The sequence below is a fragment of the Elaeis guineensis genome, chromosome 1 (assembly GCF_000442705.2).
Source record: "Elaeis guineensis isolate ETL-2024a chromosome 1, EG11, whole genome shotgun sequence".
Taxonomy (NCBI): Eukaryota; Viridiplantae; Streptophyta; class Magnoliopsida; order Arecales; family Arecaceae; genus Elaeis; species Elaeis guineensis.
The window spans coordinates 4,872,761-4,898,635 of NC_025993.2; the positions used below are offsets into that span (position 1 = coordinate 4,872,761).

The following is a 25,875-nucleotide window of genomic DNA, read 5'->3' on the forward strand; positions in this document are numbered from 1 at the left end:
CGGTATTGAAGGGCTAACCATCGGACTGCGAGTCGAATGTGTCATTGAAAAAATAATTCATCTTTTTTTCTTGATGTTACTGGTCGAATTGTGCAATAATTGCTTCGAGATCTATACAAATAGATGAAAAAAAAATTATGGTTGACGTCATAGGAGAAGATCGATCTTCTTTCGTACAAAAGATACAACCTAACGCCATCACGGTTTTTTGTTTTTATTTTTTTTTTAATTTGTCCTCTTCTTCCAAAGGAGGAACGGTAGGTGACCTCGTAAAAAATTAATAATGAGGAACGCACTGGCATTGAGTTAGAGATATAATTCATGAACTTCATCGAACCTGGCTCTGGATTCTTACATTTTTTCCGTTAGGACAGATATAATGGTTGTATGGTGGTTTCGGTTTTTATCACAAGAGGAAGGAATGAAAAGCAGTACTTTTGGATGTTATCCGCAGTTGCGAAGACAACATAAAATTGTCAAGTGTCAAGATTAAAGAAACTTTTAGACTATGATGAGCATCACCTCATGATGCCACTAAATCATAGATGTACCCATTAAAAACTTAGATTCCATTGCAAATTTTGTTTAACCTACAAAATCACATTTAGGAGGAAAAGCTAACCAATTAATTGAGATAAAGACATAGAGGACTTGTGAGAATTTGTATTTTGGTGCTAAATTAATTCTAGGAGGAAGTAATATGTGAGGATTTGTATTTTGGTGCTAAATTAGTTCTAGGAGGAAGTAATATGTAACGTATTTTATAAGAAAAAAAAATCAACCAGTAGATCACTCATTAACGTATATTGCATTCAAAATGGAGGGGAAAATCATCAATATACACATAAAGTGTTATGATCTCCATTTTTTTCGATAAAACTATGACACTTATTCACCGTCGACTTTATTAAGTTATCTCTAAAGTTATTTCAAGCAAAACAGGATTTCCAAATATTTTACAATTTAATATCATTGACGAAATTCAATCATTAGCCTCTTTAATTTGAGAGTTTGGGATCCACATTTGCCATAGAGTAATGGTACATGACTCCTGTTATGTGCATACATGGCAAGTGGAGATTCTTGTAACTTGGGAGACTTGTTGCCAAAACATGTAGCTTCAATTAATTATGTAGCTGTCAAATTAATAACGTAGACCTGATGAAGTTTTTGTGTGCCATATCAGGCATCCTGAAGCTTTAAACTCAAATAAATTGTGAATTGGATATAAAAAGGAAAAAAGAAAAAAGCTGGTTCACAATATGAGCCAATCTAATAAGAAAAGGTGAATGAATTAAAAGAATATATATATATATATGCAATAATTTATTTGGATAGTTCTTAGTTTTGCTATTTCTTCTTGAGTTTGTACCTCAACCGGAGAAGGCCGGTTCTCCAGGAACATACATGGGCCAGTGGATCAACAGGGCCCATTACGGTCGTGCCGATCACTCATAGACAGCGACTGCCCAAGAACCGGCCCTCTCCATTAGAGGTAGGATCCCAGCTCTTCTTCCAATGTTTGATGTGGATTTGAGACATGACTAAATAATGGATTCAAACTTGGTTTTAAAGTTGCATTTCTTGCTCAATGCAGCCTTCATATTGGCAATTGATTCTTTCATGGGCCAACCTGATTCCCCACCCAATGTTTAAACCAATTGTTGTGCCCTATTGATTCTTCTTTAATTAAAGCCCTAGGGCAGCTTTTACAAGCAAAAAGCTTCCAATAAATAAAGCACTAGAAAATAGCGGGCCCCAGGGATCAAAAAAGTGGTTCACTCCTGCTACCCACCAGTAATCTAGAGTCGAAGGATGCTTTATGGATCAAAGTCTCAACCAATGGGCTAGCACCAGCCACAGCAGTAGATAATGTCCCAAACTTTATACCCTTCAGCTGTTTGTAAATCCACTTGTTCAAATGGTTGCATTGAAGGAGTTCAATTCCACATGGAGCAAACCTCTAATAAGGATTGAGATTATCTTATTAAGAATGTCAAAGGACACAAAGATTCAATTAGATAAGAAGTGTGACTAATTCTTGGGGCCTTGATGCACAGAAAAGGTTCACCATCCTTTAGGAGGCCTATAAGGAGGCGCCATACATAAAGTCAAGTTCCATTTTCTGTGCTCTCCTAGGCTTGTGCAGTACAAGGAAGATTAAGAATCTGGGCCCTGCGAGGCATCAGATTTTTCTTGCATCCAACATCAACAGTATGAAGCAAAGGACTATGACAATGACAGTGGACACAGACTCTCATCTTTTCTTAAAGAAAACGCCATGGCGTGAAGGGCATCAGATCGTCTGCCTCTGCTCACTTGGCTGAAAAGATGAAGTGGGGCTATATTACCTTTTCCCACAAGAACTTTTTGGAAGGCTTTTGTTCAACTAGCTACCAAAGTTTTTCAGGTTACCAACATGTTCTCTTTGTTGATCCACCATTAGCTGTCTCACCATTGATATCCAACTTTTCTTCTTATGTTAGGCCATTGTTTCAGAGTACACAAATTTACACACAAGGGAGCAGAATGTAAGATAGAAAAAGCTAGAGATACATGATAGAAGAGTTTTATGAAACTTCATACAGATACAGATAGAAGCATTATTCTCCACAACCAAAGTGACAGATCAGAATTAGTTGACCTCGTTGCTGCTATCTTCCTTCCCACCTTTGAGGAATCTGGAAAACCAGATGGCTGATGATTTTGGATGCCTTGCAAGGCCATTCTTATAGTCAACATATATCAGCCCAAACCTCTTGGTGTATCCTTGTGCCCACTCAAAGTTATCCAACAATGACCATGCAAAATATCCACGAACATCAGCACCATCCCTGTCCCAAATACATTAGATTAGTTATTGTTCTGTGTTTTATTGTTCATTTCCTACCACAAATGCACAATTTTCATGAAACATTTATATGAAGATACGGCTGTCTAGGTACAACTGAGGTCACAAGGACAAGCATATGCAACAAACATATTATACAGAGAAAATGCAATGAACATAGGTCCACTGGCAAATAGGCCATCACACGACTATGGTAGGTAGGTCGAATTAGGAGATGTGTACAACAACAACAACAACTAGTCGGGCATTTAAGTATATGAGGGCACAGATAAGGTGCCAAACTTGATTCGAATGATTTGCAAGGTTTGAGATTGGATGAAAGGTTACCAGGAGACACCTTGGTCCCAAAATTCATGGCAAATCATCCAAATTACTATTCCAATGGGCTGCATCATTGCCATAAAACCAAGACAAAAAATGTTGCAGGACGTAGGTTACCAGCAGCAGCAGCAGCAGCAGCAGTAGCACAATAAATGATTAGGAAGCAGGTGCAACGACAAATTTCCAAAGATATTCTAAAGCAGATGAGCTACTCTTAAGTGGAGGACTACTGATGTTCTTTCAATTTACACAATTCCTTTGGAGACTTCAGTCAACAATGTGATATAAACATTGTAAATGAGATAATACATATGGCCTTTCATCATTTTGAGTATTTTCTGTCACCTAGTATATATTACAAGGATATGCAGACAACAGTACCATAGCAATGCATAGAAAAAATATAATCATCTTCATAAATTGTGATATGATGTACCATGATAGCATAAAAATATCAAGACAATATTAATTAGTTAGGCTGCGGTTGAAGGGTTTTAATTTTAAAATCATGATTTTGTCCCTTCTCTTGAGTCAAAATTTCTAATCCTTTAGGAGTTGAGATATCCAAAAAGACATGTTGCTCATCTTAAGGGTAAATTTTTAAAAGATTCACATAAAAGTAAAAGTTTCTAATTCCAGGATAATGGGTTTATGAATTTTCAAAATGCAATATAAAAAAATGCATTTTTATGTCATTACTAATAATCTAGAAAAGCATGCAACATGACAAAATATAAGGTTCTGCAATGCACTCAGCAACGAATATACTTCTCATGAACTCCTTGCTGAAAATTTTGCCTGTTATTACAGATCTCACACTCATAATGCTTCCATCAAGAGGCGTCAGTTTATCCTTCTCACATATTGGTGATTTGCAAGAGTTTATTTTTTATCTTCCTACCAGAACTAACTGTCACATAAGTAAAATGATTTAAAAGTTCAGAATCCAAAGCACACATTTATGTGGTGCTATCAATCTGAAACTAGTACAGGAAGTTAAAGCATACATGTTTAGAAAAACTACAGTTGTAATGTACCTGATTGCTTGCGCAACAGCAGCGATGTACCCCTTAAAATATCCAACTCTCTTTTGGTCATTTAAGGCCTCATTCAGTGCTGCTGTCTCAATGTCTTCATCATCCATACCTGCAGGTTATAGACAAGTAGCCCAATGAATACATATGTGACCATAAAAAGAATTCCTTTTTTTAATATTAACTGCACACAACATTTATAACACTTGAATCATTATTCAGCATGTATTTCAAGCAAAATAAATTAGATCCCTATTGCAAATGATTCATATCGCCTTAAAATTTTAAATTTTCACAAGAATACTAGACTTGGATTGTCTGCAGTCCTATTTGTGAGTGCATAATGAAATGATTTCCATTAAAATCGGAGACATCTTTTACGGCTTGGAAGAGTTTGGTGTCAATCCCTTTCAATAACGTCTGAAATTTGTAAATCTATCACCAACTTTAGAAAACATAGGGAAAAAATATCCCTGAAATCACCATTATTTCAAAGAATCCATCTAAGAGTTTGGACCATTTTAGCCGAGGTATGTTGAACCGGTACCGCCGGCCGTATCGGCCGGCCGGCGGTACAGTTTAGTATGATTTCGTACCGTACCGAACCGAGCCCGAATCGGAAGAAGAAAAAAGAGAGAAAGAGAGAGAAAGAGAAGGAAGAAGAAAGAAAAAGAGGGAGGGGAAGGAGCCGGCGGGGCCACCGGACAGCTTCCGACTGGCCGCCGGAGGGCGCAGTCCACGCGCGCGGCGCTGCGGATGTGAAACAGGGGTGTTGCCCCTGTTTCGCAAGTTTTTTTAAAAAACATAGTTTTAAGTGAAGCCGGAAAATAGCTTGCCGGCTTCACGATTTTTGTTTTTTTTTTTAAAATCCCTTAAGTCGGCAACTGGGTTGCCGACTTCATGAGTTTAAAATCAAAAAAAAAATCGAAACAGACGACCGTTTGTTTTGAAAAAGAAAAGGGGGTGGAGCCACGGAGGGGCTCTGCCCGCTCGATCGCCCTCAGGCCATCGGCGTCGGCTCGCCGGCCAACAGGGGCCTCGCGATGGAGGCGCCGTCCATCCGGTAGGTCCCTCCCCCCCGAGCGCTCTCTTTTTCTCTCTATTTCTCACACTCTTGAAAGCTCTATCGGGCGATACAGGGCTCGGAAGCCCTTCGGCGGCCGCAACCGGCCACCGTCGGCCTCCGACGGTTCCTACCTCCCTCTCCTCCTCTCTCTCTCTTTCTCACTTTTCATCTTTTTTTCTTTCGTACCACTGGTGTACCGAATTTACCGGCCGAATCGTGCCGGTTCTCCGTCGGTCCGGTACGATACGGCACGGTATGGCAAACCTTGAATTTTAGCATACAAGTGTTATTTGGTATAGAACTCGAGAGTGAAATTTTAGTACCCAATATCTCTTCCAAATGATTGCAAATTTGCCCACAACTTGCAAGAAAAAGTATTAGCAAATCTTTTCCCATCTTGATCGATTGGTAAGAATAAGCAAAACTGATAAAGAACTTATATGCATTTAAACCAAGAACCTCCCTCAAGATGCCTTCTGAAATCTGTTGCTTTCAGAAGCTACTGGGTTTCTCCATTCAATCCATTCCCAATCATGACAACAACATAACAAACATTAGTCCCGGAGTTCTAAGCCAGGACAATAGGGTAGAGGGTTGGTCAGGCTAAAAGCCAGTATAGAACAAAAGCAAACTGTAGAATGAATTCTACACCTAAGCTTAAGCTTTTATTTCTCTTTCTTGGGCTGCAGTATTAATGTCTACTAATCAAAGACAGATGCATTTGCTTGTGAATGCTGTTAGATGGGCTGCGAAACTTGAGTGGAGCCCAAAGGCTCCCGCTTTTTCTCCCCTCCAGCATTGGGAATTAAAGAGGATGGAGTCCAAGCATCATGGGCCGCATAGTGGAGGGAATTCCGGGGTGGACATGCACCCCCCAAGTTCCCATTACATACAAGTATAGACAAACTTATTAAAGATGAAGCAACACACAATGATTAAATGTACTCAGGATAAGGCCACTTGACATCATGGAGCATTACCATTCTCAGTAACATATATTGGGGGATTGCGATATTTTTTCGCTATATAGTTAAGAACTTTACGGATGCCCCAAGGAACTATGTAAAGCCACTCTGATGCAGCCTGCCATGATAGAAAATTTTCCAGTTAGTTTGATAATGTCAGATGCATTTTGAATGTTTGGTTTCATTGTCCAGAAAGCTTTCTTAGAGGATGCTTGTGCATGTGATGTAGACATGCATGCACATGTGCATGCTCCCACAGGCGCACACACAGGGAGGGGGGGGGGGTGTGGGGTTGTGTGGAGAGAGAGAGATTCTTACCCTATCACCAATTGCCTCACCTGCTTCCCAATTAGCTGTGCATAATACAATAAATAATACTGGTCAAACTGAAGCTTTATTGAAATAAATGCAAAAGTTACTGCGAGACTGGCAACTAATAATTTAATATAGGGATATTCAGAAAAAAAGGTGATTTGCAATTAAAGAAAAAATTTATAATGTTGTAGATGATCTCATTTCAGAGAATTAGTGATCAATCTGATACACATAAGATAACTTGGCAACATAGTGTTTCATTGAAGCATAAATGAATGATTTAGAGAATAAAGCCATAAAACAAGGTGATAAACTATTTTAAACTCACAAAATCATAGAAAATAGCATTTCAGGAACTAATTTATGGATGTACATAAGGCAGACGATTGATTCAATTCTAAACCTTGTGATCATTTTAGATGACTTGGATTAAAATAAAGGCAAGTGTGTGGTTGCAAACCATGCAAGTAATAATGAATCTGCCAAGTGAGGAGAACATGCAATTGGTAGCATAATAGCTTAAATATGAGTATCTTCAGATAAGAGGTAGCCCATATGCTACTGAGTTCACAACACTAGTTGATAAGTTTGATCAATTCACTAACACAGGGACATGAGCACAATAAAGCAACACTATCCTTAATGAACCAAATAGATAGAGCAAGCTGCAGAGAGCGAGATGGAACCGAAAGGAGTAACATGATGTCTGATCAGGGAAAATGCTTATCTTTGGGAGAGGATGCAAGTAGGTGCTCAACTAATGTTATCAAAGTTTCCAGGTCAATTGCCAACATCCGTTTGTGTGCATAAAACCGCAATGCAGAAAGAAAGCATATAGGTGAATTGGGTGCACCTGCATGTCCTCATGTGAAAGATATCATTGTCCAACAATAAAAGGATTCACATGGCAAAGTTTGAAAGATGTGTTACTTGAGCCATTTAATTTAGATTGTAGAACTTGATCTCACAAGGCAACTGTCCTGAACTCAAACCCAACCAAGAAAGAGCCTAGACCACTCAGATGAGTCAACCAGGCCTTGTAGCAAAAAATTAGATGCTGATGCTGCAAAACTAGTAAGAATTAGTGGAATTCAAGATAGTTAGTCTGCTTGATAGCGTCTTCAGGAAATCAAACTGGAGATCCATTCAGTTGCTAAGGATGAAACTTCTTTGACATTAAGTGCCATGTTATTTCCTAAAAAACATCAGCCTCATGTTCTGCCCACAAAATATATAACCCAAATAATAATGCCTAATGAACTTGTGCATTTTCATTTGCTAGCCCTTTGGATGTTTCAATGTGAGAAATATGAAGTGATGAAATATATTAACTTATATAAAAGACATCAAGCCAGAAAGTGACAAGCCCGGATAGCTTGCTTCTCTTGCTACAACTGGATGAGAACTGTACCATTCCATTATTTCTTAGAGAAACCTTCAACTTCATGCTGCAAATAGGAAACGATGACTGAGGTTCTTTGGAGTTTAGAGTTGATTATTATCAGGTTTGTAGGTGAGTGCACATTGAAGAACTGCCTTTTTTTTTGTTGGCTTGCTGTGTCCTGAGGACAAATTTGTCAAACCAGTGGAGGTGGGTTGATGAGAACAAGGCATGATATTTTCATACATCAAACTTCTTGGGCTTACAAAGTATTCTCAAAATTCTATTGAAATTCTTTCATCACTTTCGTATACTGATCCAACACTACTAGATGAATCTAGCCTAAATAATAAAACAGATGTAGAGACATAAACAGGTATATAAATATATCAATGTTTCAATTTCAACCACAAAACAAAAAAGTTAGGAAGGTAAGCATATAAATACCTATCCTGTCCATCTCTTGTACTTGATAAAAGTGGATTTCTTTTGTATTTTGTGTATGAGCAATAAACCTTGTTGTGTAATGATTCAAACCCACAAAATCAAGCGAATTCCTTAGCAATTCTTTATGTGCATCTGAGAATTTTGGAAGTTTATCTCCTAGTCTCTCATGCATAACTGCAGGGTAGTTCCCGAAGAAAATTGGATCCAAAAACCTTCAAGAAAGGAAATTTTCAGATGTTAAAGAAGCACAAACCCTTGTTATATTGATAATTACACACCTCAATATTTAAACAAGGCACAGAATTCCTGTACATATAAAACCTTGAATCATCAAGATTCAAGATAACAGCTAGGTAAATAAAGTCTTAGAAATAGAATGAACATTTGTATCTTTTTCAAAATGAATATGTATATAAACATGAGAAGAAACATAATACATCTAAGATAAGATCAAATCTGATCTGAAAACAGAACAAAGGGATAAAAAATGATCACAACACCTACATACTGCTCTGGTCAATGGCTATCTAAAAGGTCTTAGGATTGCATCTTTAATAACTTCAATATAAAAATAAGGATATGTTCTAAAGATATAGGGTGAAAGCAATATTGACAAGCAGGCATGGTGCTATGTTTAATCAGGAATTAGAATTTTCACAGAATAAAAACTTTATAATGCAGTCTGGTCAACAAACAACATGAAGTCGAAACTCTTAAAGGGACCAAGAGATGAATCCAGGAATAACTTAAAGAACTTGAAAACTCATGGCTATTCTATCATTTCTTTATCGAATAGCACACGCACGCCCACATATTTCTTGTTTTTCGATAAGCATCGAAAAATTGGCTTCTGTTTATGTGAACTTATATTCTTTGGAGGCTGCCATATCTGACACTTCAGGAGTCGAGGACACTTGGATAGTTGGCATGTCATGCCAAAAGTGTCCAGGGAACACTAGTTCTGAGAATGGCAGTCCTTAATTGATGGCCTCATGAATCGAAGGTCATTTAAGACTTCTAGTTGCATTTATAGATGGATCCTGTTGCGCTTTCTTCTACAAGAAGACCCTCCAGTAGAGTTTGAGTCCTAGTAAATTACCTCTAGACAGTTGATCAGATTGCTTACTACAAACACAATCAGGCACACATAAAAACAAGCACATACAATACATGAAGAAAAAAAGAATCCTATGTGGACTAACATCATGAATTAAAATCTTCCTTAAATTAGAACTAAAGATTCTAGAGATGTTATTTCCTTATTAAAAGTAATTCTTGTCAAATTATCTGAAAACCTCGATATATAAAAATCTTGAAGTCTGGATGCCTTTGGATGCTCGGAGACAACACAACAACCCATGACACTTAGTCAGCAAAGTTTCCCTGCTTCTCCCTGAACCTTCCTACTTATCATCCCCCTTCACCAAGCTAACAAGAATTTTGCCAACTAGACAGCAAAATTTTCAAATTTGCATGTATCCCAAGAAATTGATTAATTGCAATTTATGGAATACTCTTCGAGGTAAGGAAAAATTGACAATGCTTATGAGGTTGCTGGTGAAAGAACCAATCTTCTTCAGTGGAAGTTATAAAGCCAATGCTTTCACAATCCACATAGTCAATGTTCAACATGTGTCAAACACCTTAGGTGAGAATATGTAGAGAGCAAAATAATGCTACCATGCTTGCCATTTTATTGTTTCTTTTGTGGGATGGAGAATGAGATTGCTGCACAATCTTCATCATGACTTCACAAGGAAAATCTGGTTGCATATTACTGAGATATTGTCATTTGAATCTGTTGGCAATATGCTGTTCTAGACTCCGAACAAAATTAGTAAAAACCTTATTTTGTTCTGCATCTGCAATTAAATTTTTAGCTTGGTTTCTAGGTCCTTATTGTTAAGCTATGTTACCTGTAACTTTTGCCCCTGATATTGGATTGTTTAAGTCACATGTTATGTTTGTCTTTCATGATATACAACAAGTCACAAAAAATAGCTGTTGAATAAGAACCACAACTATCATATAGAAAATGGTTTGTTAGGAGGAAAACTAGGATTTAGATGTCTCTGTTTCTACTCTTCCTTTAATCACAGAAACATGCTCTAATATGATTATTCTATGAGCTCTCTATTTCCTGAGATGTGCAGAAGGCATTAATACAAATACATAAACAAACTCTTACCAAGAAGCACAAGCAGAAGGAGAAGAAGAAGAAGAAGAAATAAAGTCAAGACTCAAGAGTATATACCAGCCAAGTTGAAAATCCAGCCGTCTCTCTGCAGCTATCTTATCTTGCAATTTATCAGAAAATGCCTCTGCCCATTCACAATCGAGAACTAATCCAACTTGGCCACCTTGAGTAGCCTAAAATAAAGCAAGTAAAGCTACTAAGCCATAATATGAGTAGAATAACATAAAAGCTGGTTCAAGTTCAAATGGGATGTTTCTAATATTTAGTAAACCATCCTAATTCCCATTGATTATGCAATTTAAATTCAAATTTTGAAGAATTAAAAAACATGGAATATTTTTCATTCATTTACTAATATGAATGCAGATTTTATGCAGATAGCTAAACAATGGATATGAGTGTTTAATGACCAATAAAGAGATATTTCTACATAATGACTACAATACTCCATAGGAAACTTAAGCCAAACCAAACCAATATACGCAGAGAAAATAAAGTGCTTAATGACTAAAAGGTGAAAGTAAGTCTCCACAACGACTGCAATGCAACATAAGAAACAAGCAAAACCTATATACATAAGATAAAATATATCAAAGAACATGCCTTAAATTTCTTCTTGTACACAGCAGCTGCTGCTGCATGGGCTAAGAGTTGGTGATGTGCAGCCAAGTAGGGTTCAAAAGATGAATTCTCATATCTTCCAGGAGCAAATACCCCAACACCATAACCATTCACAGCTGTTTGAAGTGGTTCATTGATTGTTATCCAGTGCTTCACTCTATCTCCGAACTTCGCAAAACAAGTTTCTGCATATAGTGCAAAATATTCCCTGGACATTGTGCAAAATCAAGTAACAAAAAATCTTTAGAACACAAAATGCAATGGAACAATATCTGGTCATATTTTGCGTCAAAAAATGTTCTTAAATTTGTGCAAGAAACATGTCACATTTTCAAAAGGGAAAAAGAAAGAAAGAAACGTGCTAGTATGAATTTTAACAAGATGCTCCATAATAGTCATGAAATGATACATAAAACAAATGCATATATGCATACATAGAATGCCAACATGTCCCTATCATCAAATCACCCGAGGATCTAAATGCTGCTGGTGCAGGGATTTGCCAGCATGGCACGTACTGTGTGATGCATTGACATACAACATGCACCATCATGAAGTGGGCCCACTAGAACAGTGGAATTGGCATGCATATTATGTTGTGGGCACAAGATTTTTCCAGGTTTTATTTTTTTTTAACTTTGACATTTGAACTTCGTCCTAGTCCAGTTAAGAGTTGCTCACAAAATTAAAACAATATTTAGCTCCACATTTTAAAAAACTCCTATGCAGTACGATCAACATCTTGGCATATATGCATGCTGGAGTTCTATGAAATATCTTTTTTAAAGTAAAATGACATCCTAACAATGCATTAATATTAATTAATAATAATCCTTGATTAAAAACAGACAATTATAAATCATATAACTCTGGATGGGAAATGATTGGAGACCATATAATGATGAAGGCTGAAGTGCTCTGCTCTAATTAGCAACAAATCAGATTAAAAGACACTTAGACACCAAAAATTGAAACTTTCTCACCAGATCTTTGGGTCGAGCAATGTTTAGATCAAGGTTCACAATGTCAGTACTGACCCCACATAGCTACCATCTTGGTATAATGTTGGTACACCCAATACAGGAGTTGATTCGGCAATACCGGTATTTGGCATGCCCCCTGTACCACTTCAAAGTTTGGTACAGCACACTCGGTAATGCACTGGTACAGCATACCATGGTTTAGACGTCAAAGTTTGTGATGTTTTAAGATCTAAGAAGTTTCCTAGCATTGAAAACTTGCCAGTTTGATCAGATCCCTAACATCGGGAATCTATTCGAGTTGGCAAGTTAAACTTATTTTGATGAAACTTGAAACGTTGACCATTTCTATCAAGCTAAAACAGAGAATGCTTCCCTTGTTTAATGTAGTATGCTAAGTAAATGGCAATAAAAAAGAATAAGGATGCATTTTCTTGAATAATGTTCCTTGTATGAGCTGTTCCCAACCAGCAAACCTCTGACTCCCCTAAGGCAATTAAATGGTGAAAAAAGAAGTGAACCTTTCTAGCTTAGAATTAGGTCGTACTAACCTATCTCGAACCAGCATGGCTCAGTGCAGGTCAGCAGTGCTCCCTATCGAGCAGCTTGCATAGTATGCCACCCCAACCTAGTGTCAGATACCTGAACTAGCCCATCACTTATTGGCATAGTCAGATGCTGGAACACTTGATATCAACTCTTCTAAAAAGTATTTTGAATATAGGAAAAGCAACTTATCAATAACAAGCATAAGAGGAAAGAAGTTCTAACGATAAATAACAAGCATAAAAATACGCTATCAATAGGAAAACCAACTTATCATTATAACTCCTCTTATAGGATGTTCAAGGAAAATCTATTTTTCAAACTCATCATATGATAAGGTTGATTGATCACATGACCATACCATGCCTCAGTCAAATTCTTTTCTCAAGGGCTTGCCTATATGATGGTAGTTGTTTGTTTGCAGCAAATATAGCAATTTATTCTTTGGTCTGAACTAGAGAAGTGGAACCCAGATCAGTGTCACCAAAAGAATGTCAGTTCAAAATTTGTGCAGGCAGATACTTAGTCTCTTACCCCAAATTTATCCAGCATAGTTGTTTCCCAAAAAGAATCATATCAAAGTAGCAAACTAGCAATAAATAGAACGCTATAAAGCAACAAATGTTCTTCAATTTATCTTATAATCTAGTTTTTGGTCGACAATATAGAGCATTTGTATATAACAATATTGAACCATGTAACAAGGCAGACACGTAAAGAGTGGGCCTTGGTGCAACAATTTGGTTGCTTCATTATGACATGGGTGTCACAGGTTCGAAGCACAGAGACAGCCCCTCTACATGCAGGGGTAAGGTTGTGTACAACTGACCCTCTTCAGAGCCTGCAACAGTGGGAGCTTTATGCAATGGAATGCCCTTTTTAGACACATAGAATAAGAAAAGTAAACTAAAGGCAAACCACACTTATCTCTATCTAAACTTAATCATGAGTAACAAGCATAAACTCTTAGTCTTTATGAAATATCCAGTCAAGGAGTATACAATTTTTGAACAAAAATTGATCCAAAAATTACCTCTGTGACATGTAATACTAAATCAGGAATCACCTAACCCCAATGTTGAAGCACGATAACATGTGCAACTCTCATCATAATTCAGAATTTCATTCCAAGACTTGACAAAGGCATATAAGCAACATATTAATGTATATATTCCCTCTATGTATGATGTAAATATGCATTGTAAAGGTACTACCAAATGCAACACTTGTCTATTCATCTTAAGATAAAGAATCAACAGTTAGAAGTTGTATTTTAAAAGCAGAATTTGCTAATAAACATTTTGGTGTTCTGTTCTTTTTATTTTAAACATGTAATCAGTATGAATAGATTATCACAAAATCTGAAGTTTTAATGAACAAAAAATAAATTTCTATACAATAGCTATCTATAAGGATGGATTATCCAAATCAAATGAAAAGGAAAAGGAAAGTGCACCCAAGATTTCTCGCTAGCAAAAAATAAAGGAACAGGTCATTGTCATGTTATTTGTCAGAGTTATGATGAAACATGGAAAATGTAGCTAAAATTTAGATTTCATTGCTGGTACATGCAATCAACTGCTAACATTCATAACAATCTAAATTGCCAAAAGGAGTTTGAGAATGTAGCAGGACTAGGAATACATATCCCCACTCTTTAGTATAGTTGTTCATTGTAGCATATTCAGTTACCTAATGTGTACTTTTAAAAGCACAGGAAACACATGAACATAATTGCGACATGCAACCAAGAAATTCTTTCCATGCCTGTTTCTTAGTGAATGCTTAACTGTAGTCAGAAAGTTCAGGCAATCTATTTGAAGCTTATCACTAACTATTCATGTATTCAACAGAAAATGCTTAATTATATAAAACACTGTAGGCATTTTGTAATATTATATATATTATTCAAGAAATTCTCAGCACTTTGATAAGTATGGAAACTTACACAATCTTCTCAGATAGCCATCCTCCCATGGACTCATGAAGATTATATGGAAGATCCCAATGATACAGTGTCACATAAGGCTGAACACCTGCAATCAGAACACGTAAATGTAGGTTTTCTGGATATATTTGAAGGCACCAAGCATATGGTTAACAACCTTTCTCTAGCAGGAAATCAATGAGATTGTTGTAGTAAGCAATCCCATCCTCATTGATCTTTGTTCCTAATCCATCTGCAAAAATGATAAAAGTACATAACTAATTCCACCACAGACCATTATATCACCATCTAAATGCATATATCATTCAAATGACTACAAAGATCTAGTAAAATTGAACTTAATGTTGCTCTCAAAACAGTATTCCTCATGCAACATATACATATACATAATACATATATAGATACAGACACATATGTGTATGTATGCAGACATACATATATCATTATATGAATATATGCATGTATGGAGTTACAATACTTTCAGAGAGAGACTATGAGAGAAGAATTTCTTGCAAGAAGTCGAGCACAACATCATGAAGATATGTTGAAGGAGAAAGAGGCACCTCAATTTCTTAGGGACTTGGACCATAGATGTTCCTCATCACATGCAAGTCATATTGATCTAGCTTTCAAATTTCAAAAGTGCATTTTTAGAGCACCTACTTAAATGATGAGATATGCATAGAAATATTACATAAGATCGGATAACTCCTGCAACTATTTTCAATCATCCTCGTCCAATCTTTGTGATAATTTTAGAACACTTAGGCCTTGTTTGGTACAGCTTTTTGGGAAAACAAAAACCACTTTTTGGCCCTGCAAAAGTATTTTTGGATGGTATAGCGGTATTTGGTAAAAAAAATGCAAATAATGTTTTAATATGTAATATTACATCATACTATACTCTACTGTACAATACCATGTAATATTCCTTTTCGTCATTTTGTTATATCAAAAGCACTTTATCAATTTGGTTACCAAACACATGTCAAAGTTCCACAACACTTAAAAAATGGTAACCAAATGGCAAACGACTTTATGTAAAAGCTCTACTTCTCACAAGCCTTTCAAGCCCTAAAAGCTCTACTATCAACAGCAATTCCAAACAGGACCTTATTCCTTAATCTACCCGTCTTCCCGTCATATTTTTCAACTTGTTCCCATGATTCCAACCATTGTACCTCTTCATGGTGTCCTCTAGTCTATGTTGGCATGGCTGCATCATTTCAACCATATTTGTACCATCTTATCTATTATATATGTGATTCCCAAATCCCAATTATTTCTTTATATTCTTATTTTTCAACTTCCCAAGTCCTAGTATCTCTACATATTTACCTTAATCTTCTCATTAACACCCTCATCTTATGAGCTAAGCTACCCTAATCGGTTTAATATATGTTAACCAAACTTCATTATGAAAATTTCCATTAAGCGAATACATACAGCACTGAAAGGAAATAACAAAGGAAACACATCTCCGCATCACCAAAACAGCTCTAAGTTTTCAACAAAAGTGGGGAAGGAAAGCCTTTTGTCTCTCTCCACCCTGTATGATAGATTTAAGATTTAAAAATAGCTTTATGGCAAATCATTTGGTTATTGATTGTAATTTGGCTTATTTTATTCAATTCTGGTTAAAGCTGCATTTCAGTATTCCAATTCTAACTCATTGGACAATTAATCATGCAATTCATTCAAAAATTTACTATTCTCAATACACTGCAACTGCCATAATGGAACTTCTAATTTAAACCCATATTGTTTAAAAGATCTACATACTCAATTAGCATTTGAGGCTTTGAGCACTTGCTTACCTTGCCGATTAACATTACATCACCAATAAAATGGGAGTCTTCCAAGGTTCCAGGCTTTGGTATTATAATGCTTAGCAATCATGAAGATAAGAACATCTAGATATTCTAGTTTCATTTAAACAGAACATGGTGTATAATCAAAGAAGATGGTGAAAGACAATTTTTTATCTTGTGATCAGTAAATTAAAAATTGGAAAGCTCAGTGAAAATAATATATCTAATATATTTAGATATACAAAATGTCATAAATGTCTAAGCATGATCATTAATACCATATCAATTACATTATTTAAGATAAGGGATAAAATAGCCAAATTATTTGCATATATGACAGTATATCACGGTATTCTTTCAATTTTCAGCAGACTAATTATCACTAATACATCATCCAATCATTCATATGTCCATCCATTTTTCTTTTCAGCTATTTTTAATATATTTTTCTTTTCTTTCTTCTTCTTTGTTTGCTTACAGTTCTTTGGAAAGCATAGATTTGATATAAAAGCTAAATTAACCAACCAAATGCAATAATTGTAACCAATTGGTGTCAACATACTTATAGGATACAAGCACTAAAACAAGCTACTTCCACCACATGTCACAAACCAGCCTTAGATCTTTTGTGCTTTAAAATAGGAAAAAAAAAACACAATTTTCAAAGTATGTAAACCTTCAGTTTGACCTAGGTGCGACTGGGTAAAGAGCCTATATATGGAAATAAACCTCTCAAAAAGTACAGTATTTGGAAAAGTAATAAACTATCAAAAAGTACAACATGCCAACTATGAAGCTGCAAATATGATATATAGTGTTTTAGATAATGATTACAAGATATCATAGTGTACCGGGGAATATACGAGGCCAAGATATGGAAAAACGATAAGCTCCAAAACCTAGGTTGGCAATGAGTTCCACATCTTCCTGCATTTCAATAAATGAAGTATCATGGAATTAAAACAATGTTACAACCAAGTTCGAGATGATAAAGGAATAGAGAAATGAAAACACATTTGCAATGACTGCTAATGGTATAAACACTTGGATTCACAAAAGGCTAAAAGACTTTGGTCATACATTGTCCAAGATGGAAATGGGATATCAAATGATGCTACATGCCAATATTTGGCAACTGGGACTTGAGAACTTATTTAGCTTATGCTTCAGCATGTTGATAAATCTCGTACTGAGACATTTTCAAGTATTTCTTCAATAAGATTGTCAAAATGACTAGATAGTACACATTAACAGTTCTATGCATGCATACAGATTATTTAATAGCTAAGCAGTTAATGCATGATACCATATGTTAAAAATAAGCATTTATAAAATAATAACTAAAATTTTGAACTATTGTATGTAATGTCTCACATAGTTGAATTTGTTTGCCAACCAATAAACGCACAACCCCATTAAAAAGTGGAGAAAAAGTGGTGGTCCTGGTGGTAGCAGAAGAAGCAAGACAGGCAAAAAAAAAAAAACTTGAAATGGCTGAAAATAAAGAACAATCTTATATGTGAATAGGTATTTTGAATAACAAAGAGAAATTCTCCACCTTGGTTAGGATTTCCAAGAAACCAAATTGTTTAGTTTACTCTGTCAGCAGTAACCCTAAAATGGTAGCTCAATTGATAAGAAACCCAACTGAAACTGGGGTTCCAATTGCTCAAAATTATTTTCCTAATACAAAATAGAATTGTTCTTTCTTTTCCATTTCCTCTTTTAATGTCATTGATGACCATCTCCAGCTTTTGATTTAACTATCAATTCCATACTTGCTTCAGCATATAGTTAATAAGGTATGTGAAACAAAAAAAATTAGTCAAAGAGAACAACTCAAAGCAATTTGATGCAGTTTAGGATTAGGGAAATGTACAATTTGAGAATATAATTTGAATATTTTTATTTTTAGATCTAATGACAACCATAACTAATCTAGACCATAACTTAAAATACCCATATGACAAACGGTTAAGGATTCCAATGCCAAACAAATCTGTTGATATGTTAGAGGCAACAAATGGGTCTATTTACACCGAATTATCATGGCCTGAATGTATAGTGTGGAGATAAAGAATGTAAAAATGATCCTCTTTTATTTTTTTCGTTATCAGTCTAGCTCAAGCGTTAAGTTCCATTTTTTTAAAAAAAATACTTTAGATTAAATAAAGATTTTTGAGGATTGAAGTCATTATGGCCAGCACATGGAAGGAAAGGCCATTCCCAAGAGAATGAAGAATATTTAAGAAAATTCCAGTCACGTTCTCAGTTCTCCCTTTCTCTGTTGCACATTGAATTCCATGTCTACAGTCAGTCTTTCCAGGCTCAAGGATTTGCTACAAATGTGTATTCTGTGAAATATATCTCTTCTTTCTGTTTTCTCGAGACATGGTCTAAAAATCAGATCAATGCTTCTTGTAAATCCACCACCACAGTTTTGAAGTTCATGGGTGAAAAAACATCACAACATTCATCTGCCTCAGTTAGTATTACAACCTCGAATGTCCAAAATGGAGCATCATAATGTTCGACCTGATGACAACTGTACCAATATGAGAAGGTCCCACAGAGTGAAGAATGATTGAAGTCATCAACCAAGCTGTCAAACATTTAAATGGGTAATTTTCCAGCTTGGAGAAGTAGGTGGAAGATCTCATGGTGCACTTCAAGGAATTCATGGCTCCCACCAGGGAAAAGGATGCACGAGTAGCAGATGAAGTCCATAAACCAGAAAGATTTGTCATCTGAAACTGTGGTTAAAGCTTACCAAGTTAAGAATCTACACGCTAACCTTCAGTTAAAAATTCAGAATGCCTTAATCATTTAAGAACCAAACTCTACAGTCCTAAAGCACCATTACAAGATTGGCAGTCGGCTAAAATCAATAATCCAGATTGAACAAAGGCTTGATGATGTGTTTGATTGCAACTGAAGTATTTCATTATCAACTTCATCTAATGGAAGATTGAGGGCATTATGATCAGTGATGAAATTATATTAGAGTATCTACCTGTAACAAGCCCAAAGTAGACCAAAACACGCACCATTACAAGATTTGGCGGTTGGTACAAAATCGATAATCTGGATTTAGCAAGGGCTCAATGATCTCTTTGATTGTGATTGGAAGTATTTCATGATCAACTCCATCTAATTGAGGGTCGGGGGTGTTAGGATCACTGATTGAGTTATATGAGAGCATTTATCTCATGTTTTGGCTGTAAAAAAGCCCAAAATAGAGGATACCATTATACATGTAGAAGAAGGTTGCCTCGAAGGATTGGATCAGATAAAGTCTACAGTATTCTTTGCTTTTGCATAATGGGCTCGGTGCATAGATATATTACTTTCAATGAATAGATATAATGAAATGAAATGAAGCTGCATGGATGGAAAGTGATGAAGAGGTACATGACGAGTTACATCAGATGGAAAATAATTGAGATTTACAGTATCTAAATGAGAGTGACATGCTATGACTACCATGTAATTAGATGAATAACATGAATTTTGTAATATCTGAAAAAAAGATGGTGTTGGATGTGAAGACCTTAAACATGGAGGATTTGAGTTTTATTGTCAAAATTACTCCAAGAGTTGCAAGGTAATTCAGCCTTCACAAAAACTATGATGCATATCATACACATGAGGTTTAGCATGGATGCTACAAGGTATCCTTTTGATATATGAAAATGTAACATGCGACTCACAGGCATTAATCCCTGATATGGTGGTTCCATATAAAATTACTAGCCCACAAATAAAATTTTAATGGCATGATTTGCCCCACAGGTATATATTCTTAAAGAATTACATGACAGTCATTAATAGACTTTGATTTAGCAGTCCACAAGAAACAGCAGTTAACCTTGTAGCGGTGATATTGATCAACTGCAACATCTCCGTTACTTCCGTCCATGATATTTTCTGATGATATAAACAATCAATAATCAATGCAAGCAAGTCAGAATTACATGCAGACAAGATGAAGTGTAATAGTTTTTTTTCCTTTTTTTTTAAAAAAAAAGACCTTTCTTTTCTGAAAAAAAGTCCCAGATACTATCCCCCTTGCCCCCCTCTTTTCTTGCTCCTTCAACCTGCAAGAAACAAAAACTGATTATCAGTCAGAATCTTATAAAATTCTAGCACTAATCATCTGAGAAATGACAATGCACCTAAAATCAAAAAAATCCAGGAAGTAAATTACCAATTAGTTTGATAGGCATGAAATAGTAAAAGAGATATGGGGAGATGGTGAGATCCTAATGATGAACAGACATTTATGAAGCACTTATAAAGAGCATTTTTCTAACACATACAATGTAGAGCAACTTGAATAGAAATGTTAATGTAATAGATGCTCGAAGAACACAAGTTTTTGTGAGAATAAATGATATTGAAGACATGAGGTGATGCCCCTCCTTTTTACTTACTGCAATCTATGAATCCCCTAAACAAATCTTATCCTACAATGGTATTTAAAAACCTGATAGTCACAACAAAGTGCAGCAAGGTCAATCATAAAAACCAAAGTCCCACAAAATCAGCTACCTCTCCAAGCAAGATTTCCTGGCTTCAGGAGAAATGACAATTTCATTCTTACAGAATAGCAACATATTGATATATTTAAAGATTTTTAGTTTCCATTACTTGATATTGCATCGAACGGTCCAGAAATCAATCTTTAAGATTAATCTCTTGTTTCCGATATGCAAAAAGAATATTCTCAGCCTTTCAAATGCCTATGCACTGTTCAATTTGCACTGTTCAATTTGAAGTTATTTTGCATTCATATCCAATCTGAACAATAAAGTTCCATTTGTTGCCAATGTAGATATACCCATGAGGGTCAAACAAGCATAAGTGCATCAGACATTTTTCTATATAAACCATCCAAGGCTCCAAGCAATAGTTATAATCAAGGATTGCCGATTCAGAACCGGACCTCGTGCCAACTGGCTGGTAGTACAAGATGGTACGACCCCATATTGGATCAGACCGTGTTCGAACCGGCATGGAAACAAGAGATGAACCGGAGAGGAAAAAAAAAAGATGAATCGGAGAGGAAAAGAAAGAGAGAGAGAGGGGAGAGGGAGAGAGAGAGAGGGAAGGAAAGAGAGGCTGGTGGAGACACCAGCAGTGGCCATCGAAAGGCCGTCGAGGTTGCCGAAGGGCAGTCAAGGCCTCCCAGGCTCCACGGTCCTCAGTGAGAGAAAATGCGAGGAGAGAACCTCTGCCTGCTTCACCGTGTATCATATTTTTTTAAAAAATATGATAAAATAGAGACAAACCCCTATTTCGAACCATCGGTAGCTGCGGGATTATTTTGGACCGTCTGGCGGCCTCCTTGCTGCCTTTTGCTCTCTATCTCTCTCTCTTCTCACATCTCGCGAAGGACTAAGAGTCCTAGAGGCCTTAGTGGCTACCGCTGGCAATTGTCAGCCTTTTCCTTCCCCCTCCTCTCTCTCTCTCCCTCTCTTTCCTTCTCCCTCACTCTGTCTTCGCCGGCATTCCAAATCGGACATTCAAACCGCATTGGTTAGCCATTGATATGGTTCGGCACGCCCTAAACCATCCGATTCAGGGTGGTTCAGTGAGCCCTGATTATAATCATTTCTTTTTCTATTTAGTGTCTCTTGCATATGCTATCATACCAAAAAACTACTTATCTTTGCTGTTCCACCTCAAACTACTACACCAGCAATATCAAGCTTAGGCTCCAATATCACATTTTATAAAGATTACCACAACATGATAGAGTGTCATTTTTATAATTTGAACATTTTCTACTTAACTGGAGTTCAATAAAATTCGGTGCTAAAGAACTAGCAAAATCAGAAGTAAAACCTCAAAAAGACACTGAACTTTCCATCCTTCAAGCAAGGTAACATCTGTCCTACTAATACTAAGAGATTTTTCTGAACAGAACAAATAAACCATCACTCCTTTTTGAAGATTACCACTTCAGTAAAACATAAGAATCATCGATCATAGTCACAAAAAACTAAAATAAAATCATCAGTTGTACTAGGAGATATGGTTTTAAGTCCCGACAGTATGGGGCGTGTCACTGCTCTCCCGTCTTATTTCCATGAGAAAATGGGATGGGTATAGGGGACGGGACTCTGAAATCCATCGGAGAAAAAAAAGAACGAGGACAGGAATAGAGGAATGAAAGAAGAAGAAAAGGAAAGAATACATAAAAGGAAAATAAGAAGGGAAGGAAGAAGAAAAAGAAAGAAAGGAAGAAAACAATAAACAAATGAAAGAGAAACAACAAGAAAAGGAAAGAAGAAAAAGTTAAAAGGGATAAGAAAAGAAAGAAAGTAAGGAGGAAAGAAGGAACAAGGGAAAAAAGAAAAAGGAGGAAAGAAAGGAAGGGAAAAGAAATAGAAATAAACGAAAGAATGGAGAAAGGAAGGAAAAAAAAAAAAAAAGAAAGCGTTAAAGAGATGGAGGGTACCTATGGGACAGGATAGAATAGCGGGGCATCCTATTCCATAGAAAAACCAAGACAGCCTAATCTCACGGGACTTATAATCTTGATACAAGATATAACTAATGAAGAAAACTTTTCTGAATGGACCTGCACGAGAACATTCTTATTCTAACTTTTACTCCACAGTGCTCTCTCAAAGATATCCCATCTAAACATAGGCAAATTTGTAATATTTAAGCTTCGCTCGATTTTATTCCTATTTTCGTTTTTGCATCCTCTCTTCTCAAACTCGCCAAAAGAGTTATTCTACTAGATAAGCCAGCTTTCTTTCTTTATACGGAATCAACTTATAGATATTAGTATTTAAGTTAAAAATTATTAACTCCAACATACTCATTGGGGAACCCAAAAGATCACAAGTGAGAGAGAGAGAGTCAACATTAAATTCCAGCATTTCCATTTTTTCAAAGAAAGGTATCAGCTTTAAAGGATTTTTCTATAAATGTGTCCGACTGTCCGCTGATCATCGGCACAGAGACCTCCGCAATCAGATAAAAAAGCAATCTCCAAAAAAGAGAGCAGAACCAGTTTTTCCGATCAAATATGATAAAAAGCCATGACCCTCTCTGAAAACCTATAAGAATTCCACTTAAATGCGCCAAGAAAAATCAAAATGAGCAGCGGATGTGGATGGAGTTCTCAGCGCTGGTCTTCATCTATACAAGGATTGAAGCTGTATTGGAAGCTCTAAATCCCAGAACGAGCACCGGGTATTGTCAAGCATTTTTTGGAGTCTCTTGCCCAGAGTTCATCTTCTTCTTCTGTATTCCTTTTTCTTATCTCTTCTCTTACTTTCAACTGGTAAATGCTTCTTCTTTTATTAAATTGGGTGGGTTTCTATTCAAAAACAAATTCCTTCCAAAAAATCGTCACAAACGCAATCCCCGAAATGCCAACTCCAGAACTCACCCTTCGTCCCACATTCAAGCCCCAAAACTATTAAAATTTATATTTAAAAAAAAGAAAAAACGACAATCATTTAAGATGCATCCAGAGTTTCGCTTCAAGAATGAAAATTTCCACGAAACAAAACAGGAAACAGATCGGAAAGAGTCATCGACAGAGAAGTAAGAGTAGAAGAGGCCATTCTCCTCCTCTGTTTCACCTGGTAAGCCGAAGTGGCGACTCCGAAGACAAAGCCCTCCGGGAAATCGCTCCGCGAAACCTCTTCCGGAACTCCATCGCATATACCAATCCTTGCGGCCATTGGAGAGCAAAGTAGCAGAGAAAAACCAGACGGTACAGCGCGATCCTCCTCCCGCCGCGGGTAGTTGGACCCGGAGATCTTGGACGCTCGTCGCCACGAGGCCACTCTTAAATAGACGGAGCGGACGAGTGTGAGGCCAATGTGAGGCCGCTGCGCGGATGCCAATTCGATCATTATTCATTGGTTAGTAATGAACGGTTTCGGTTTCGGTTTCGGTTTCGGCTTTGGTTTCGGATGTTGCTCGTTAGGTGTCCCGTATTTCTGCCGGGACCACCAATATTTGTGACGCGTGTATGACAGGTGGATTGACAGGTAGATTGGTCCGTTTCTGGAGTGCGCTTGTCGAGTTCTCCGAAGTTTTACTTCTGCGGCAGAACTGACGCGATGGCTGACACAAGGACCCCAAGGTGGACTGGTTGGTAAGGAATCTGCCGGTACTTTACCAAATAAAAAAATGGAAATCTGCCGGTTAGCTGCCTTTGTTTATCTTTCCCTCTAAAATATATATATATTTTTTGTTTAGAGATCAAGCATGGTGCCAAAAATACGAGGTTCATTATCATGGAAACTAATTAAACCTCCTACTATTAAAATTTATTATATTATCAAATCATATTTTAAAAATAAGTGGATAAGAAAAAAAATTATACCTTATATATTGCAAGAGGCCAATATTAATGATATTGATATTAATAATTAAAATTTCTATATTGAGATTTAATTTGTACAGAATTCTTCATTTGTAATACAAACATCGATATTAATGATAAATATTTTTATTTAATATTATATTATTAAAAAAAATTACCAAAAATATAATAAAATTTTTTAAATATTAATATTTTTTAATTATTATAATTTATTATATTATTATATTGTATTTTATTAATGATTAAAAATTACAAAACTAGTATTAGAAAGCTTGATGCATCAAAGATAACGTATTGGAATTCAATTGACATCAATATCATGCAATAAAATATATATTATATTATTTGATATATAATTAAAAAATATTTGATGGACCTCTTTTCTTAGATCATACAAGATAGCTAACCTAACCTACTATTTTTTATCACTATAGCATCAATTGGATCCCGTAACTTTCAACAAATAAAGCGAACAATATATTGGTGAAAATGATATGAGATTGTTAGTTGCCCATTACAGTTGGTCTTGGAATTGAACCAAATTCTTTTATATCATATAAAAAAATTTATGATCTGACCAACATTGATTATATAGGATATGATCCTATTTTTAACAATACAATCCATTTAAGTGGGTTCTACTCTTTCTTCATAACTCACAAACATTCGTGACCCAAGATCTTCTAAGATGCATGGCTTGCACTATAAAATACCGTGCAATACTCGATGGCCACCATAAAGAGATAGATGGCTATCAAAAAAGTTGCACCATGGCACATAAGGTTATTTTGTTTGATACGCATCCATTTTTTTGATGATAGCCACTGGGTATTGCGCAATACTCAGCGGTGCAACATATGAACCGTAGAGGATTGGGCCCAAGAGTCGCATAGAGTTCATGGGTCCCGGGGATTAAATGCATCCTATGTCTACCACCTATTAATAGTACTTTTTTTTTACCAAAAAAAAAAACCATTATTACTTTTCCCAACATTATCAACATTTCACTTAAAGATAAGAAGCAATGTTGGTATTG

General features: G+C 36.2%; 1 protein-coding gene across 2 annotated transcripts; it reads right to left on the reverse strand.

Moving 5' to 3' along the window:
* Positions 1 to 2,457: 2,457 nt before the first annotated feature.
* Positions 2,458 to 24,339, reverse strand: LOC105035046 (beta-glucosidase 4). 2 transcript variants are annotated; one of them, XM_010910442.3, is made up of 13 exons: positions 24,088 to 24,336; positions 20,514 to 20,580; positions 20,352 to 20,410; positions 17,335 to 17,410; positions 14,830 to 14,904; positions 14,673 to 14,760; positions 11,181 to 11,406; positions 10,635 to 10,750; positions 8,381 to 8,592; positions 6,556 to 6,590; positions 6,253 to 6,355; positions 4,210 to 4,318; positions 2,458 to 2,834 (listed from the first exon to the last, which is right to left on the reverse strand). In XM_010910442.3, exons 1-13 carry the CDS (start codon positions 24,187 to 24,189, stop codon positions 2,636 to 2,638), a joined length of 1,467 nt encoding a protein of 488 aa, XP_010908744.2. In that variant the 5' UTR covers positions 24,190 to 24,336; the 3' UTR covers positions 2,458 to 2,635. The 2 variants fall into 2 exon arrangements, with proteins under 2 accessions (XP_010908744.2, XP_010908751.2); XM_010910449.3 differs by lacking the exons at positions 6,253 to 6,355; positions 6,556 to 6,590 and having other exon boundaries at positions 24,088 to 24,339.
* Positions 24,340 to 25,875: the final 1,536 nt, after the last annotated feature.

What these genes read in the sequence shown, in the direction of transcription:
- LOC105035046 (XM_010910442.3), bottom strand. Translation starts at nt 24,189, where the DNA reads ATGGCCGCAAGGATTGGTATATGCGATGGAGTTCCGGAAGAGGTTTCG. An exon ending in ATCAATATCACCGCTACAAG is followed by an intron (nt 17,411 to 20,351) that starts GTTAACTGCTGT and finishes ATTGAAATGCAG; the next exon opens with GAAGATGTGGAACTCATTGC. An exon ending in AATATATGTTACTGAGAATG is followed by an intron (nt 4,319 to 6,252) that starts GTAATGCTCCAT and finishes TATAACCTGCAG; the next exon opens with GTATGGATGATGAAGACATT.